The sequence below is a fragment of the Syngnathoides biaculeatus genome, chromosome 7, assembly GCF_019802595.1.
Source record: "Syngnathoides biaculeatus isolate LvHL_M chromosome 7, ASM1980259v1, whole genome shotgun sequence".
Lineage (NCBI taxonomy): Eukaryota > Metazoa > Chordata > Actinopteri > Syngnathiformes > Syngnathidae > Syngnathoides > Syngnathoides biaculeatus.
The window spans coordinates 25,896,216-25,914,549 of record NC_084646.1 but is presented as its reverse complement, the minus strand read 5'-3'; the positions used below and the strand labels follow the sequence as shown (position 1 = coordinate 25,914,549).

General features: G+C 42.4%; 1 protein-coding gene across 1 annotated transcript in view; it reads left to right on the top strand.

The window, feature by feature from the left end:
* LOC133503471 (ephrin type-B receptor 1-like) overlaps positions 1 to 18,334 on the top strand; it is a 105,900-nt gene that overhangs the window by 66,461 nt on the left and 21,105 nt on the right. The window contains exons 10-13 of the mRNA XM_061825149.1: positions 4,269 to 4,434; positions 4,689 to 4,794; positions 8,114 to 8,175; positions 9,641 to 9,838. Coding sequence (XP_061681133.1) covers positions 4,269 to 4,434; positions 4,689 to 4,794; positions 8,114 to 8,175; positions 9,641 to 9,838 — 532 coding nt within the window. The remainder of the gene's footprint in view (positions 1 to 4,268; positions 4,435 to 4,688; positions 4,795 to 8,113; positions 8,176 to 9,640; positions 9,839 to 18,334) is intronic.

The following is an 18,334-nucleotide window of genomic DNA, read 5'->3' as shown; positions in this document are numbered from 1 at the left end:
GCTTTCTCCATTGATGTTTTTTTTTATTTATTTATTTTTTTTTTGGAGGTGGGGTGGGTTCACGGAAACTGCAGGAGACTTATCCGTCTTTTGGGGAAAATTTAGAGAAACGGACAACTGCCGAGAGTCTCAAATTGCTGCTGTGTCCGGCCATGAAAGGCAGATGTGAAAGCAGACAGATTTTTGTCTTGCTGACACGGCAGGTGATTGAACGACTACCAACAACGTTTCAGCAACAGCAGGAAAACTTTAAAGGGTTCGTCGCAATAATCATGGTACTCGAAAAAAAAATTGACTGGATGCACCTTGAGTGGAGATACAGGACAAAAAAGCAAAGTTTACTTTCTGTATATCGCTCTCCCGAACAGTCACAAATCTGAAAGTCCACTTCACAAGTTTGTAATTTGGCAACAAGGGAAGTAAAACATTCAAATGAGAACTCCATCCATCCATTTTCTTAGCCGCTCATCCTCATGTGCTGGTGAGTGGTGGAGCCAATCCCAGCTGTTATCGGGCATAAGGTGGGGTACACCCAAAAGTGGTTCCCAACCAATCGTAGGGCACATGGAGACAGACAACAGTCACACTCACAATCACACTTCAGGGAAATTTAGAGTGTCCAATTAATATTGCATGTTTAGGGGATGTGCGAGGAAACCGGAGTGCCTGGAGAAAACCAGACAGACATGGGGAGAACATGCAAACGCCACATAGGTGGGGCCGGGATTTGAACTCTGGTCCTTAGAACTGTGAGGTCAACGCTCTACAGGAGCGCCCTGTGCCGCCCAAATAAGAACTTGCTTTATTTATTTTTTTGTTCAACATAACATTTTAAAAAGCCCATGGTGTCTCATGAATAATCTCACTCTATGCTGTGATGCATCAAATCTAACCCTAGTAGCAGTAATATGCACTCCACTTACTGTACTTCAAATTCTGATGACTTTTATACCGTACCTGTATTTCATTTGCTGGCTGTTCATCTGTTAGAAAGTTACTATATATATTTTTTAATGGAATAATGGACGGGTTGAAGGTAGTTTGTTTTTACTACACAATACCTTTTGTGATCTTTTGTTTTTATCTCACATACAAATAGCACAAATTAAAAAAAAAATAACACTGAAGCTAATATGACCAAAGAAACATGCTCTAAAAACGGATTAAATTAATTGAATTTGAAAAAAGTAAAGAAAAAAATGAAATCATAGGTAACTGTTGGGGAAAATCCTGAACTCTTACAACAGGTAGCTCATCATTTATTGGTAATGAGCCACATTGGATGTACCACAAAATTTTATTTTTAAAAAAACATGCTTTATTTTTAGGTTGGCAACTTCCTTTTATTTAATGAGACATACATTGAGATCATCATGGAGGGGTCTGAAATTTTCATCGTAGGTGCATTCCGACCGTGAGAGAGATAATCTGAAAAGAAAAATCGGATGTCAATCTTTACCCATGACACACATCCTGTATCTTGGTTTGTGTGGCGCGATAGAAGGAGTTGGAAATGCAGCTTTAAAGCAGTAATTTCAATCCATCATAATTGGAGTTGTTGTTTATTTAACTTTTATAAGGTGTAAATACTTTTTGTGTTATGATTTTTTTGTGAAAAAAAAAAAATTATGACCTCTGCAATATATGTTGTGACTGAACAACATGTATGGCTTGAGTCGCGACTTGCTTGAACAAAGTAATGACTTGACTAAAGTTGATTGTCTCCCCCCCCCATGTACTGACTAGGAGACTTGCTTGAGACTTGAAGGTTATGATTTGAGACATGCACATGTGGCTTTCTCCAACCTCTGGCATGAAATAGAGTATTGTAAAGTTCCACTGTACCCTATATACAAACCCAATTCCAATGAAGTTGGGACATTGTGTTAAACAAATAAAAACAGAATGCAATGATTTGGAATCCATGTTCAACGTATATTTCATTGAATACACTACTAAAACAATATATTTAATGTTCAAACTGATAAACTTGAATGCTTTGAGGAAATAATCAACTTTAAATTTTATGGCTACAACACGTTACCAAAAAGCTGGACAGGGGGCAAAAAAGACAGAGAAAGTTAAAGAATGCACATCAAATGCCTGTTTGGAACATTCCACAGGTGAATAGGCTAATTGGGAACAAGATGGGGTATAAAAAAAAGAGGTTCCCTGAATTGCTCATTAATTCACAAAGGTGAGGAAAGGTTCACCTCTTTGTGAACAAGTGCAGGAGAAAATAGTCAAAACAATTGAAGTACAATGTTCCTCAACATACAATTAGAAAGAATCTATGGAATTTCATCTATGATCCAAAATGTCATCAAAGGTTTCAGAGAATCTGGAGAAATAACTGCATGTAAATAGTCTGGCCAACACCACCATTGAATGCCCATGACCTTCGATCTCTCAGGCGGCACTGCATCAAAAGCTGATATCACCAAATGCACTCGGGAACACTTCAGAAAATCAATGTCAGTAAATACAGATAGACATGCGTGTTAGTCCCAATGGCATGGGTAATTAATCTGTTAATGCTCTAAGGTACATACAGGTTTTGGAGAAACATGTTGCCATCCAACCAATGTCTTTTTCATGGACGCCATCCTCCCTCCCCGGAGGATCATGGGAGTGCTGTCTCCTATCCCGCTTGTCATCAATGTCATCATACAGGAAGCCGGGTACACCCTGAGCTGGTTGCTAGCTAATCGCAGGACACATAGAGACAGACAACAGTCGCACTCACAATCACACCTAGGGGCAATTTAGAGTCTCCAATCAATGGATGCTTTTGGGATGTGGGAGGAAACCAGAGGACCTGGAGAAAACTCACACGGACACGGGGATAACATGCAAACTCCACAAAGGCGGAGCTGGGATTTGAACCCTGGTCCTCAGAACTATGAGGGCAATGTTCTAACCAGTCACAGTGGTGCATTATGAACCATTAAATAATACAACAGAGAGTCCGGACTGTTGATCAGCAGAAGATGTAGATCAAGCAAGAATGGGAAAGAATTCCACCTACACAGCATCAACAATTAGTGTCCTCAGGTCCCAAATGTTTATTGAATATTGTTAAATGAATAGGTGATGTACAGTGAAGAAAATGAGTATTTGAACACCCTGCTATATTGCAGGTTCTCCCACTTAGAAATCATGGAGTGGTCTGAATTTTTTATTGTAGGTGCATGTCCACTGTGAGAGAGATAATCTAAAAAGAAAAATTCAGAAATCACAATGTATGATTTTTTTTAACCATTTATTTGTGTGATACAGCAGTGTTCAATAAGTATTTGAATACCTGTCTATCAGCTAGAATTCTGACCCTCCAAGACCTTAGTCCGCCTTTAAAAGTCCACTTCCACTCCATGTATTATCCTGGATCAGATGCAACTGTGGGAGGTTGTTAGCTGCATAAAGACACCTGTCCACCCCATACAATCAGTAAGACTCAAATTTGTAACATGGCTAAGACCAAAGAGCTGTCCAAAGACACCAGAGACAAAATTGTACAAGTCCACATAGCTGGAAAGGGCTACGGAGAAATTGCATGCTAAACATGACGGTCAATCTCAATCGGAGTGGAGCTCCATGCAAGATATCACCACGTGGGGTCTCAGCGATCCTTAGAAAGGTGAGGAATCAGCCCAGGACTACACGACAGGACTTGGTCAATGACCTGAAAAGACCTGGGACCACCGTTTCCATACACCCATTCTGTAAAACTATTGAATAGCATTTCAAAAAATTCAGACAGGAAGATGCCTACTAATTAGATAAACACACCAAGAAAAACAACCCTGATTACAGCAGTTAGCGCTATCAGAAAACAGTTTTTCCTGTCAATAAAACGACATGTAAATCAGGTAAAACTCAGTGCCAATACTTGTTCATTTGGGTGAATTGCTGTGGATATAGAGCTATTTGAATAAATCAATACCATATAAAGCAGTTTCCAGAAGGAGGAAGAAGGATTTCTGTGTGCAGACGGGGGTGTTGTCATTTAAATCCATGTTATCATCTGTAGCTGTCTGGTGTGCAAGCAAGCTGGGTTCATGTGTGACTCACACTCAAGACTGCCATTGACCAATTTGACACACAGACTCTGCTCTTTGGAGATATGTTCCACACCATGACACAGCTGAATTGTAATGCAACAAAGGCACACTAGATGAAGGTCATCATAGGTTCTGAAAATGTAGAATATTCAGCTGAGGGTCAGGTGTCTTTCTCTGACATGTTATCTCTTTGTGTTGTCCCCACAGTCTCAGCATTCAGTGTCGAACAGTTCAGTGGTTCAGAGCAAGAGTCCCAGTATTATTCTGGAGGGTCTGAGGCCCGGCACCGGGTATGTGGTTCAGGTGAGGGCCCACACTGTGGCTGGCTACGGAGCTTACAGCAAAGAGATGCTCTTCCAAACACTCACTGATGGTAAGTGCGTGGGTCTGCAGCTGGAGGAGTGTGGAGGTGTGTGTGGAGGAGTGTGAGCTGCATGCACAATCAAGTGTTTGATCTAGATTGGCAATGTTTCTGGAACCGTAATGTAAATGACGAGTATGTGGGCTTTTGAAGCATATTTAATATTGTTCACACTGTATTCATTCAGTCCCCAGAAATTGTTTTTGTTTCAATAATTCACATCAGTGCAATTTCATGAATGAACTTTGACTTGTATGTTTTTTCAGATGAGTTCAAGTCAGAGCTAGGACAGCAGCTCTCCTTGATTGCAGGCTCCTTAGTTGGTGGAGTGTGTATTGTCTCTCTGGTAGCGATCGCCATCATTTGTACCAGGTGAATCACCCACAACTAATGACTTCTGAAACACACAAATCTCCATTGTCTACATTAGGGGGCCCAGACTTTTTTCCCCAAGATCTACTTTTGAAGCAGCCAGCCTCTCGCGAGCTACCGACGACTATGGGGTGGTGTGTGTGTGTGTGGGGGGGGGGGGGGGTGCTCCCAAACCATTTTAAGATTGTTATGTTGCCTCCTATATTTAAAATACAAAATTAGCATTTTGTGCACTATATTGTCTGTGCTTTCATCCTGGATCAGGCTGTGCCAAAGTAGAATTTTAAAATTGCACACCATCTCATCAGTGCACTTTCTACTTTGGCTTCAGACCAGACCTTTCCCCCTCTGAAAAGAGAAAATCTCATCCAGTTTAACCACTTTTTCTTTGATTATTCACATACTCCGACAGTCAATGGATCTTAAAACAACAGCATTTTTTTTAACTTTCTCCATTAATATTCAAAGTAAACATAAGCAGAATGTCTTGCTCGTCTTTACTCTATGTTGCCCAGACTGTGTTGCTAACTAAAGCAGCGGTGGTGGACGCTGTCATTGTAAAACACATTGATGGGCTGCATAAGTACTGTAACATTTGTAATTATGAGTATACGTCTTTAAGAGGGAGGGGCGGGTGTAAGGTAATCTAGTAAAAAGAGTGTGGTGGAGCAGCGGTCATGATTAGAAAAAGCTCCCCTGCCAAACGAGCTCTGGGGCACGGTGGGGAGCAAGTTCATGCCCCGGAGCTCGCTCCGCTGCTCGGCGGACCGAGCTCGTCAGAACCGCGTCATTCCACCCGAAGAACCAGCCGAATATTCAACATTTACAGCCACAGGTTCAAATCTGTATGGAAGTATTTCTCCGTCTTCCTGATCAACCGATACTGCTATTTCTTCATCAGATGAGGATAAATCCGAGAAATAAGCGCAGGGCAATATGGTGTCCAATGTAATCGAGCGTTTGTAATGGCACGTAACATGTCACATCTGCCCACATAGGTTATGTGACTCGCGAAAATGGCAGCGCACCTGAAAATTCATAATTGTCGATAAAAATCTTTTTCAAAACACTATTAACATCACATTGTCAGGATAGAGCACATATTATGTAGCGCCAGAGAAAACGAGTCGGAGGCGGAGTGTCGGACAGAGGAACAAAACTTGTTTTATTGCTCGACATCGAAAAACTACTCGCATAACGACGGGAACTCAGATAACCTTTCACTCCGGAAGCGCAACAACAATAACAGCACCCCAACTCGAGGTCCCGCGGGTGAATTATGTAAACACCACACAAGCCCCCCCAGAATTCACCCATAGTCAAAATCCTCGTGCCGGGGAGGGATGACGACCCGACCCCGGCGGGTGTACACTGTAGGGGCCGAGGGGGGCGGGGCCGCACTGTCCATTGAGTCACGGGACAAGGGCCCAGGCGGGGTCAAGGGCACCCCGGCAGGCGCAGGGGCACAGGGCAAAGGGGGACGACCCCGGCCCGGGGGGAGGGCCAACCCCAAAGGCTGGGCAATGTCCAGGTGCGCGGGTTTTACCCTGTCCACGGAAACAGTCTCGGGTCTGCCGCCAATGTCCACGAGCAGGCTCTTATCCCCGTGCTCCTGCGTGAACAAACACAAAATCCGGAGAGCGCAGGTGACGGGGCAGCCGGGCAGCTGGGGTGCCATGTTGCGACGTGGGAACCGGCCTGAACCCTTTTGCGGCCTCCAGGTAGAAAGTCACCATCCCCAGGAACTCCTGGAGGCCCCGAGGCGAGCGAGGTCGGGGAAAAGCGGAGACGCCCTCCACCTTTGCCGGAAGGGGGGTGGCGCCGTTCTTGTCTATAAGGTGCTCGAGGAACTGGATAGAGGGCACCTAGAAAACACACTTCACCGGGTTGATGATCAGGCCATGCTGCTCAAGTCTTGCGAAGAGGTCGCGGAGGTGCATCAGATGTTCATTCTCCGAGGAGCTGGCGACGAGGATGTCATCCAAATAGACGAACACAAATGGCAAGTCGCTGAGCACAGAATCCATTAAACGCTGGAAAGATTGTGCCACGTTTTTAAGACCAAAGGGCATCCTCAGAAACTCGAACAGTGCAAACGGAGTGATTAAAGCCGTCCTTGGAACGTCTGAGGGGTGCACGGGAACCTGGTGATACCCGCGCACCAGGTCGACCTTGGAGAACAGGACTTTGCCCGCCAGGTGGGCTGAGAAGTCCTGAATGTGTGGAACAGGGTAGCGGTCGGGCATAGTGGCGTCGTTAAGGCGGCGGTAGTCACCACACGGTCGCCACCCGCCACTCGGTTTAGGGACGATGTGTAGCGGCGAGGCCCACGGGCTATCCGAGCGGCGGACGATGCCCAGGCGCTCCATGTTGGCAAACTCGGACTTAGCAACTGCTAGCTTCTCGGGGTCAAGCCGTCGGGCCCTCGCATGAATTGGGGGGCCCTTGGTCTCAATTTGGTGCTCGACCCCATGTTTAGTCGTGGCAGAGGAGAAAGTGGGCCGTGTCAAGCCAGGGAACTCACCAAGGAGGAGCTGGTACTTGGTGCCGTCCGAGAGCGAACTGGAGAGACCGCCATAAGTCGCCTCATTGCGGACGCAGGCGACTGTGGAGAAAGTCAGTGCATCCACCAGAGGGCTCCTCTTAACATCCACCAGCAGGTGATGAAGTTCACTGCTCTGGCCGCCGTTGAGCTCCCGAGTGCTGAGACAACGTGGTAGTAACGCGTGGAATCATCTGAGATCCCGCGGAGGGCGAACTGAGCCTCCGTCTGTGCGAACCACGCTGCCGCGGACGTCTCCCAAAACTCCGGCAATTTGAGGATGGCGGTTGCCATGTTCGTTTCATTCTCGAAAACGCCGGGACTGACGTCGGAGGCGGAGTGTCGGACAGAGGAACAAATCTTGTTTTATTGCTCGACATCGAAAAACTACTCGCATAACGGCGGGAACTCAGATAACCTTTCACTCCGGAAGCGCAACAACAATAACAGTCCCCAACTCGAGGTCCCGCGGGTGAATTATGTAAACACCACAATTACATGAACTATTGGATACATTGTTAATGCAAACCACCGGAATTCCCCTTTAAAGTTTCTTTACTCTATCTTGGATTAGTGTAAAAACAAATATATCAGTGACATGTCAGCCGATAGTGGTGAATGATTGGAATAATTAATTTTTTTTGCCATTATTTTTTTTTACATTCCTGAGTGCAACATGGTATCAACTTCAGTTGACGGAATCTTTACATATATTTACCCGTTTATTTACCTTCTTTACCCCCCCCTCCAAAAAAAATGTTTTTATGTTTCCTACAGGAGAAGGCAATTGAAAGAGAGTGCGTACGGTGACAAGTTGCAGCAATACAATGCAGGGGGAGGTATGTTAAATACACCTAAGTATATGGTATAAACAAACAAACTGTATTTGGATATCAGCATAACACACTAAAAAAAAGAGAAAAAATTGAAGAAAATATAGAGTAAGTCTCCCCTTTGTTGCTATTATAACGTCTACTCTTCTGGAAAGACTGTACTGCATTTTGGAGTGTGTCTAAGGGATTAAATACTACATAGTATTAGATTTTGCATTCACGATGATCCTGCTCCAAAGTTAAAAGTATGGCCACAATATTACTAGAGCAACACACCGAAAGCATTGCAAAACATTTAATTTTGAACCAAAAAATATAGATTATACGAGCAATTTTTCACTTGAGAAATTATAAATTAAAAAATTACATCAGCGCTCAGGAGGCTACTTTAGAATGGTCAAATGTTTTGTTCTTAGCCATTCTTGCCTGTTTTTAACCCTGTGTGTATTTAACCTCTTGGAGCGGCTTTGACCAGTAACAATTTTGCTCCTGCAGTGCCTGAGGAAAAAAAAGAACACCTTACAACCTGGGAAATTTTTAGATGGTTTGGTTTTCATCGGGGCTGTTATGTTGCAACAGGTGTGGGGGGTACAATTCCATTTCAGGAAAATCAAGGTATTCTGGAGTAAAGTGTACTGTATAATGTCAGAAAGCTCGGTCTCAGCTCCAGGCTATGGGTCCTGTAATGGAACAATGACAGACAACACAACTAAAACCACCCAACAGATAAACAGAAAACAGTAGACTATTTTGGAGTCCTGATCTAAATCCCATTAAACATCCATAGTTGACTGAGTATTTGTTGACGGAAGCAAACGTTTTCACTTCAATCGTTTAAGTCCAATGATTTCCTCAAAAGGTAGGTAAACAAAATTCTTTAAGCTTTTGAAGTCAGGGAGGCACTACAGAGCTCCTCTGGTGAAAGGAAGTTAAAAAAAAAAGTCATTTGTTAAAAATACCTTCACAATCCTGAATTCAACAATGTGACTAATCCAAATATACTGTATGACCTAAACTGTGGAACACTGATGTCTTTACTAGATCTTATTGAGGATGTTTTTATTAATCTCAAAAACATCCTACTTCTGTTTTTATTATGTTTTGCTTCACTTTTAATATACATCAATATCTGTATTTTAGTGCTGTTCTCTTTGTTGGTGAGCCAAAGACAATTTGCTATATCAGTGAACAATCAAGAATTATTATTTATTATTATTGTATTTTATCAGATAAATTGCCATTCCATTTGATTCCATGTTATTCTATTCCAGATATCAAAGGAGAAATAGAGTATTTCACGATTGTAAAGGATTCCCAACATGTAGCATCCTTTCTTCAAAACACCCTAGGCATAAAAAATTGTATCATTATAACCGTTGTTGATATCCAGTACTTTATCGGCACTATACCAACTATTTGTGTAGTAGATTTCGTAAGTATAAAGTTGTGCTTATTCTCTGTCATTTATCAGAGGTGACGCTGAGAACTGACATGTTTAGTGGTCCTACCCCCACGGTGACCTTCCCCAGCCTGTCTGATGGTCACAGTTCGCCAGGGGTCAAGATATACATCGACCCTTTCACCTACGAAGACCCCAATGAGGCTGTCCGAGAATTTGCCAAGGAAATTGACTCCTCATGTGTCAAGATAGAAGAAGTCATTGGCTCAGGTAAGTATTTTTATGTGTACTGTGAAGTGAGGGGAAAAAAATACCCCCCCTTCTCAAATCCATATATTTTTGGATAGTTTCTCCAATTTTTTTAAGATCGTCAAACAAATGCAAATGGAAGACAACTATAACCCAAGTGAACCTCAAATTCGGATTTTATACAGTGATTTCACTTACAGGCAAACTGCATACTGTAAATACTGTTAGTGCTGTCACAAAGAACAATCACACATTGCAAACTTATAGAAGCAAATACAGTTCATGCAGAGAACGCAATGACATTAGAAATTTTTCAAGGACGGGATACGTCCGCCGTTCTTCTTGACCATTGGCAGTCACAAACCGCAAAGAACTCTGCAGTTGTAATTTCACTCTATTCACTCCTGGCCTTTTTCATTGCGGTCCACCAAGCCGAAAAGTTGAAGTTAAGGCGATCGATTGTTCATAGTCTCTTACTGTGTCACACCGCCTCACCACCAACTCGCTGAAAGGCCAACTTCCAAATAAAAAGCTTCACATATTACTAAATTGGAGCACAGCTTTTTTACCATTCCATTTTCCAAGCCGCTTATCCTCACAAGGGTTTTAGCTTTTTGGGAAGCTTAGTGAAGTCTTAATCATGTGGGCCCCTTGGTGACTGGCTGTGTAAAAATATAAATAGAATTGTCGACGATCAAGCTTATTTAATCATGGCAGCCAAAATTGCAATCACAATTGAAATTCCATTAACTCTGTAGCCCAAGTGAACACTTATTTTTGCAACATTAACATTAGAGGTATACCTCTTTTTACACATGTACTACAAACTTGTGTGCCATTAAGGCTTGATGTAGAAAAAATAGTATTGACTATACTTGATGTAGATCAAGCAAGAATGAGAAAGAATTCCACCTACACAGCATCAAGAATTAGTGTCCTCAGGTCCCAAATGTTTATTGAATGTTGTTAAATGAAAAGGTGATGTACAGTGAAGAAAATGAGTATTTGAACACCCTGCTATATTGCAGGTTCTCCTACTTAGAAATCATGGAGTGGTCTAAATTTTTTATTGTAGGTGCATGTCCACTGTGAGAGGGATAATCTAAAGAGAAAAATTCAGAAATCACAATGTATGATTTTTTTTAACCATTTATTCGTGTGATACAGCAGTGTTCAATAAGTATTTGAAGAACTGTCTATCAGCTAGAATTCTGACCCTCCAAGACCTTAGTCCGCCTTTAGAAGTCCACCTCTACTCCATGTATTATCCTGGATCAGATGCAACTGTGTGAGGTCGTTAGCAGCATAAAGACACCTGTCCACCCCATACAATCAGTCAGACTCAAACTTGTAACATGGCTTAGACCAAAGAGCTGTCCAAAGACACCAGAGACAAAATTGTACAACTCCACATAGCTGGAAAGGGCTACGGAGAAATTGCCAAGCAGCTTGGTGAAAAAAAGGTCCACTGTTAAAACAATCATTAGAAAATGGAAGAAGCAAAACATGACAGTCAATCTCAATCGGAGTGGAGCTCCATGCAAGATATCACCACATGGGGTCTCAGTGATCCTTAAAAAGGTGAGGAATCGGCCCAGGACTACACGACAGGACTTGGTCAATGACTTGAAAAGAGCTGGGACCACCGTTTCCGTTGTTGGTAATACACGTCATGGTTTGAAATCATGCATGGCACGGAATGTTCCCCTGCTTAAACCAGCAGACGTCAAGGCCCGTCTTAAGTTTGCCAATGACCATTTAGATGATACTGAGAAGTCACGGGAGAAAGTTTTGTGGCCAAATGAGACCATAATTGAACTTTTTGGTCATAATTCCACTAACCGTGTTTGGAGGAAGATGAATGATGAGTTCCATCCCAAGAACACCAACCTACTGTGAAGCATGGGGGTGGTAGCATCATGTTTGGGGGTGTTTTTCTGCACATGGGACAGGACAACTGCACTGTATTAAGGAGAGGATGACCGCGGCCATGTATTTTGAGATTTTGGGGAACAACCTCTTTCCCTCTGTCAGAGCATTGAAGATGGGTGGTGGCTGGGTCTTTCAACATGAATGGGCCGACGCACACAGCCAGAAAAACCAAGGAGTGGTTCCGTAAGAAGCATATCAAGGTTCTGGCATGTTCTAGCCCGTCTCCAGACCGAAACCCATTAGAAAAATCTCTGAAGGGAGCTGAAACTCCATGTTTCTCAGTGACAGCCCAGAAACCTGTCTGATCTAGAGAAGATCTGTGTGAAGGAGTGGGCCAAAATGCCTCCTGTAGTGTGTGGAAACCTGGTGAACAATTTCAGGAAATGTTTGACCTCTGTAATTGCAAACAAAGGTTACTGTACCAAATATTAACATTAGTTTGCTCAGGTGTGTAAATACTTATTTGCAGCTGTATCACACAAATAAATCGTTAAAAATCATAGATTGTGAGTTCTGGATTTTTCTTTGTAGATTATCTCTCTGACCGTGGACATGCACCTACGATGAAAATTTCAGACCCCTCCATGATTTCTAAGTGGGAGAACTTGCAATATAGCAGGGTGTTCAAATACTTGTTTTCTTCACAGTGACCCATTGGTAAACATGACCCTGTCTCAGATTTTTTGAACGTCTTTGAGCCATAAAAATCCAAGTTAATTTGTTGTTTGTGAAAAACAATACATTTTATCAGTTGGATCATTAAATATCTTGTCTTTGTGCTGTATTCACTTAAATATAGGTTGAACATTATTTGCAAATCATTGTACAGATATTCTGTTTTCATTTAACACAATGTCCCAACTTCATTGGAATTGGGTTTGTACTTTACAATGTTTTTGAAATAGACATTAGTAATCTTATTGCTTCTTCCAAGAGACAGCCTGTCATTTGAAACAGCAGATAACAGTAGATTAAATAAACCAATTTTATGTGTGAGTGAGCATGAGGTGGGAACAAGCTATTCCAATTATTTTCTTTGTAGTTGAGAAAGATTTGCTTTCATTTATACTGAAACATCCACAGGAACATAATAAGTTGTGTCAATGCAACTATTCCAATGTAAATATGTTTGTGTTGCACAAAATAATTTTAGCTGTCATAAGTGCAAGGTGGAAATTCAGAATACAGACCAAAACGATATAGTACAATTCCAATAGAAACCTACAATAAATGGTTTCAGGGAGTGATGTTTTGACATCCATCCATTTGACTAACCACTTATCTTCACTTGTGTCACGGATGTGTTTTTGCCAGTCTTAACTGCCTTGGGGCAAGAGGCACCCTGAATTGTATGGTAGCCAGTCACTGGGCACATATAGAAAAACAGCCATTCGCACTCACACAGGCAAGTTCATCTTCAAGTAACCTACCATGCATGTTTTTTGAACATGGGGAGGAAAGCAGTGTATTCAGAGAGAACGCACGTAGGCACGGGGAGAACTTGCAAACTCCACACAGGGGTGGCTGACTGTCCCACAGTCTTCGTATAGGCTTCAGAAGTTCATTGTGTCTTGGGCATGTGATAATATTAAAGCAAAGGTGTCACCAAATAACTTACAGACTTGCTTATTTTTGGACAAAGAGGAGTTCTCATACTGGAAGTATTAATAAAACTCAATTTCTATTTATGGTAGTACGGTGGCGCAGATGGAAAGCGTTGGTCTCCAGGCACTCCGGGTTCCCATCACATTCCAAAAAACATGCAACATTGACTGGACTCTTGAAATTGTCCCTAGGTGTGATTGTGAGTGCGGCTGTTTGTCTCTATGTGACCTGCGATTGGCTGGCAACCAGTTCATGGTGTACCCAGCCACCTGCCCGTTGACAGCTGGGATAGGCTCCAACACTCCCCGCGACACATATGAGGATAAGCTGCTAAGAAAATGGATTGATGAAATTTCTATTTGTGTTTTTCCTTTTGTGCATTGCATTTCAAAAGGTCCCCGAAAAGTAAGACCCAGGTCCATTTTTGCTACTCTCTATCGAGGGCTGGTTTATTCCAGAACAAAAAAATGACTGTCTTCTCTATGCGTCCAGAGGTGCTGCTGGATCAAATTGAGTAGTCAATCCCTAGATATTAGGGTCACATTGTGGTTATTTTATGATTCAAATCCATCCCACTTTTGCTGTGGTGCAACATTTAAAAGAAACCTTAATCAAACATGATAGTTACTTTCTCAAAAATTATGCTTTTCTTTCATAAATATGTGAATCAAATTGCATTAAAATGTACTAAACAGCAGTATGTAGGTATGTCCAAAAGAATTACAGTTTTCCTGGCCAGGAGCTCAATATCCCTAAACCTCTGATCCTAGAATCACCCTTGCATAAATGCATATAACATTGTAAAATCTTTTTTATTTTTTTTGTTGTTGATTTTGAATAAAGTTGATGATTAGGGTTATGACACAAGCCTAAGCATCTGAACATTTTCACTCCATGAATAACGTCAGTGGGCCAAAATAAACTACAAAATAACTTTTTGGCGAAGATAAGTCATGAACCAGATTCAGAACCTTAAAACTGAGAAGATATGCTTTGGTCAGTGAGACAACTCTAAATTTCAGTCAGAAATTTCAGTTGCTTGCTTTATTTCTCTCAGGAAAGGGTTCTTACCTCAGCCAGTGATAACAGCAACTTAAAACCCCTGGAGAAACCAAAGAAATATGAGTTGAGGTGATTTGAAAACAGGCATCGTTTTCCTTTTATACACACACGCTGTACTTTACCTCGCCTCCCATTCTTTGCCTCTCCCAGTGATTCAGGCCCTCAGAAGTATTCAACATTGTTTATCTTTGGGAAATGCTAAAATAAGAGAGGCAAGGGAAGAAAAGGTGAGCAATTGATTGTGAAGGGAAGATAAAAGAAGAACACACCCTGAGGAGAGGGAAACTCTCTCCATGTTCTTGTCACAATCGCGTGTACAGAATTTTAAACCCCAACACTGAGCCAACAGAGCTATAAGAGCAAATAAACAATTTCTCTATTTAACCAAAGGGGCACAAACAATGTGAACAAGGATATCACAAAACTCAAAACTACGTAGGAAAAGGCCGACCTGAACTATAATAGACAAAATCACACCTCCAGTGTATAGATGGAGTACATTGGAAACAATCCATCCATCCATCCATCCATCCATTTTCTCTGCTGCCTATTCTCACAAGGATTGTGGGAACCAATCCCAGCTGTCATTAGGCAGGAGGCATTATACACCCGGAACTGGTTGCCAGCCAATCACAGGACACATGGAGACAGACAACACTTGCACTCGCAATTTCGAGTGTCCAATTAATGTTGCATGCTGTTGGGCATGTGGGAGGAAACCAGAGTGCCCGGAGAAAACCCATGCAGGCTCTTTGCCGATATATCAAAGGAGTAATAAAACCAAGTTCCTTCACTGAACTTGGTAGAAACAAGATTGCAAAGTCTAATCTACACAAGAAAAGATAAAAGTAGGACTAAGGAAAATAAAAAATACTTGAGTGACATGAGTACAAGTACATGGACGCAAAACACATGACCAAACGGGGAATAACTCCGAGCATGAATGGCTAATATTCCAGAAACTATCTTCCATCCCTCCGGGGCTTAAGAACATGATTGGTCATGATGCCTGGCAGGTGTGCGCTTGAGGCTCCTCAGAGAATGGAAAAAGCAGTGTCTGCGAGAGAACACAGGATCATGACAGTTCTCTCTCTTCATACCAATATTACTTTAGCCTTATAACTACCAGTCCATCTGTAAGAAACACCTCCGTAACTGTAACAGTTGGCGTTGTCCAAGATTCCAAAATTGCGCCTACCCTGCGTTACATGCTGTTCAGTATTGATGATGTTTTTGTGCTTTTTCTTTGTCTTTGGAGACATTACCTGACTCACTTACACGAGGGAAAACTTGCTAATTATCAGGAAATCTACCCCGGACTTACTTTCACCAACTTTCACAAAAGTTACTCATCAGCATAGTGACTATGGTCTATGGTGCATGGAGGCTAAGGAGACACGACAGTCAACATCCAAGTGAAGCTCCGCAAGAAAGGGTACAGATTGGGGTTGCTATCGATGCCTCGTGAAGAGCCAAGAAGAGCAGCGGAACCATAGGACGCTGCAGTGCTGATGGTGCGTGTAGATGAGGTAGCCTCACCTGCAGTGTCCTACCCATCAGGAAGCTGTAAATTCATTGGCAGATGGAAGGTGAGATGCTGAGCTGCAGAAGCTTGGAGGAAAGGAGTTTGGGGATGATGGTGTTGAACACAGAGCTGAAGTCCACAGACAGGAGTCTCACATACCCTCAGACTGCCGAGGATGAAATGCATTCCTATGATGACTGCATCATCCGCAGCCCTGATAATTGCTTCACATCTGTGTGGCATGGCGTTAACCAACTTGTGGCACGTTTCAGCTATTTTTCCACTCCAAGATTCCTAATGAGATTCCACTATTCATTTAAATTTCTTGGTTTTGCTTCAGAAACAGCATTTTTTTATGTCACGTTGTTGTTTGTGTTAAGGTCCGGGGATTGGGCTGCCCACTCCATGACATTAACTTTGTTTGTTTGAAACCAAGACTTTGGATGTTTACTAGTGTGTTTGGGGTCATTATCTTGTTGAAACACCAATTTCAAGGGCATGTCCTCTTCAGCTTAAGGCAATATGACCTCATCAAGTATTTTGACATGTGCAAACCGATCCGTGATCCCTGGTATGTGATAAATAGGCCCAACTTCATAGTAGGAGGAACATGCCCATGTCATGACGCTTGGACCACCATGCTTCACTGTGTACTGTGACTTGAATTCAGAGTTTGGTGGTCGTCTCACGAACTGTGTGCAGCCCCTGGACTCCTAAAGAACAAATTTACTCTCACAACTCAACAAAATGTTCCTCCATTTCTCTTTAGGCCAGTTCAAGTGTTCTTTGAAAAATTGTAGCCTCTTCTGGATATGCCATTTTTCCTTTGGTCATACAACCCAATATTTAGTGATTTAAAGGATTGGTAAATCCGAAACAAAAGCAACAATTTTCCAATTCCACAGCCTTACATGTGAGTATATCATGAATGCTGGGTCTTGATGGTTTTTATGAGAATCTATTCCACCTACTGGTAACTTGTTTGATGTAGCAATAAAAATGTATTAATCTGGATTGTCACATTGGACTGCTATTATTTTCAACACTACTGTACTTGGCAAAATAAAATAATTCGGATTTTCTCTCAAAAGACAGACTACAGACAAAAGATAAACTTGGCTATTTCCATACCCTCCACTTGACTTGTTCAACTGATTCAACTCATCTGCCCCGTGACCACGCATCTCTTCTTCTTCTAAGTTTCTAGTTATCCATGTCTCATCCTCAACCCCTCATCTTGACTTTTTTTCCCACTCTGTCCTCAATATATGTTTCATTTTGTTGATTTATAACATTGACCGTATATTTTGATGAGCACTGCGGTGGGATGCAAAGACAGTGAGACAGACTGTCATCCATTTCACATCACTCATCCATTATTTACACACCCATATATGCAGCCTGTGGGCTATTATTTTGAAGTGATATCCACTTTCATCTACTTTAGTGATAGAAGGCTACAATTCTTCTCACAAATAATCCATATCCCTAGAACAGATGAGACGATCATTTATACCAGATTTTAACCATACGTTTTTACTTTTTTTTCTGCTTGATGTTCTATCATCATTACAAAAAAGTATTTACGGCACCCTAGAAAAGAGTTTGTATTTTTGTAATCTTTGAGTGAAGTATTTACAGTCCACCTGGCCTATGGGTTAGCATATCTGTCTCACAGTTTTGAGGTTTATAGTCCAAAGGCTTTGGGCTGCGCATCGGGCTTTGGGGACGGGGGCGGCTCTGAAGAACCCAGCTGAGAATGCCTCCCTCAGTCCCGTGCGCGCATAAAGCGCCCCGGCTCGACTTTGTTGCTCAGTACTGTGGTGTCTGTGAACACCCCCCCTAAAGCAGGACGGCTCGGCTCTGTCATAAGCCACACCGGACGGCTCATCCGCAATGGCTCATCTCCGCCCCAGAAGTGGATTGGACGGGGATGCGGTTTGGCCGTGATTGCATATCATCTGAATATGGCTCGAAACAATAGTGTAATATTGCCCCAAGGGCTCGAAACAATAGTGTAATATTGCTCGGTTCACTCGGTTGTGTGGTGTTCTCCTTTTCGAAAAGAGCTTCTGTGTCAGAAGGGGCGCGTTTGTCTCCCATAGTTAGGGTGCACTGCGTGTTTTCATTGGCGAATGTCCGGGTGACATCACGGACGGAGGATGCAGCCAATATGGCGACCACTTGGATATCGTAGAATGACACTTCTGCAACTTTGCGCATGGATGACGCGCTCTCCGCACACATTTATTTTTTCGTATAGACATTGAAGTGAATAATGTTATATGTATTTTTCATTACAAGATCTATTTTAGAATGTTTATAGGGATGACAGTTGGGCTTTAAATGTGGACTCGAAACTGTCTATAGGTGTCAATCGTATTTTTTAGGGC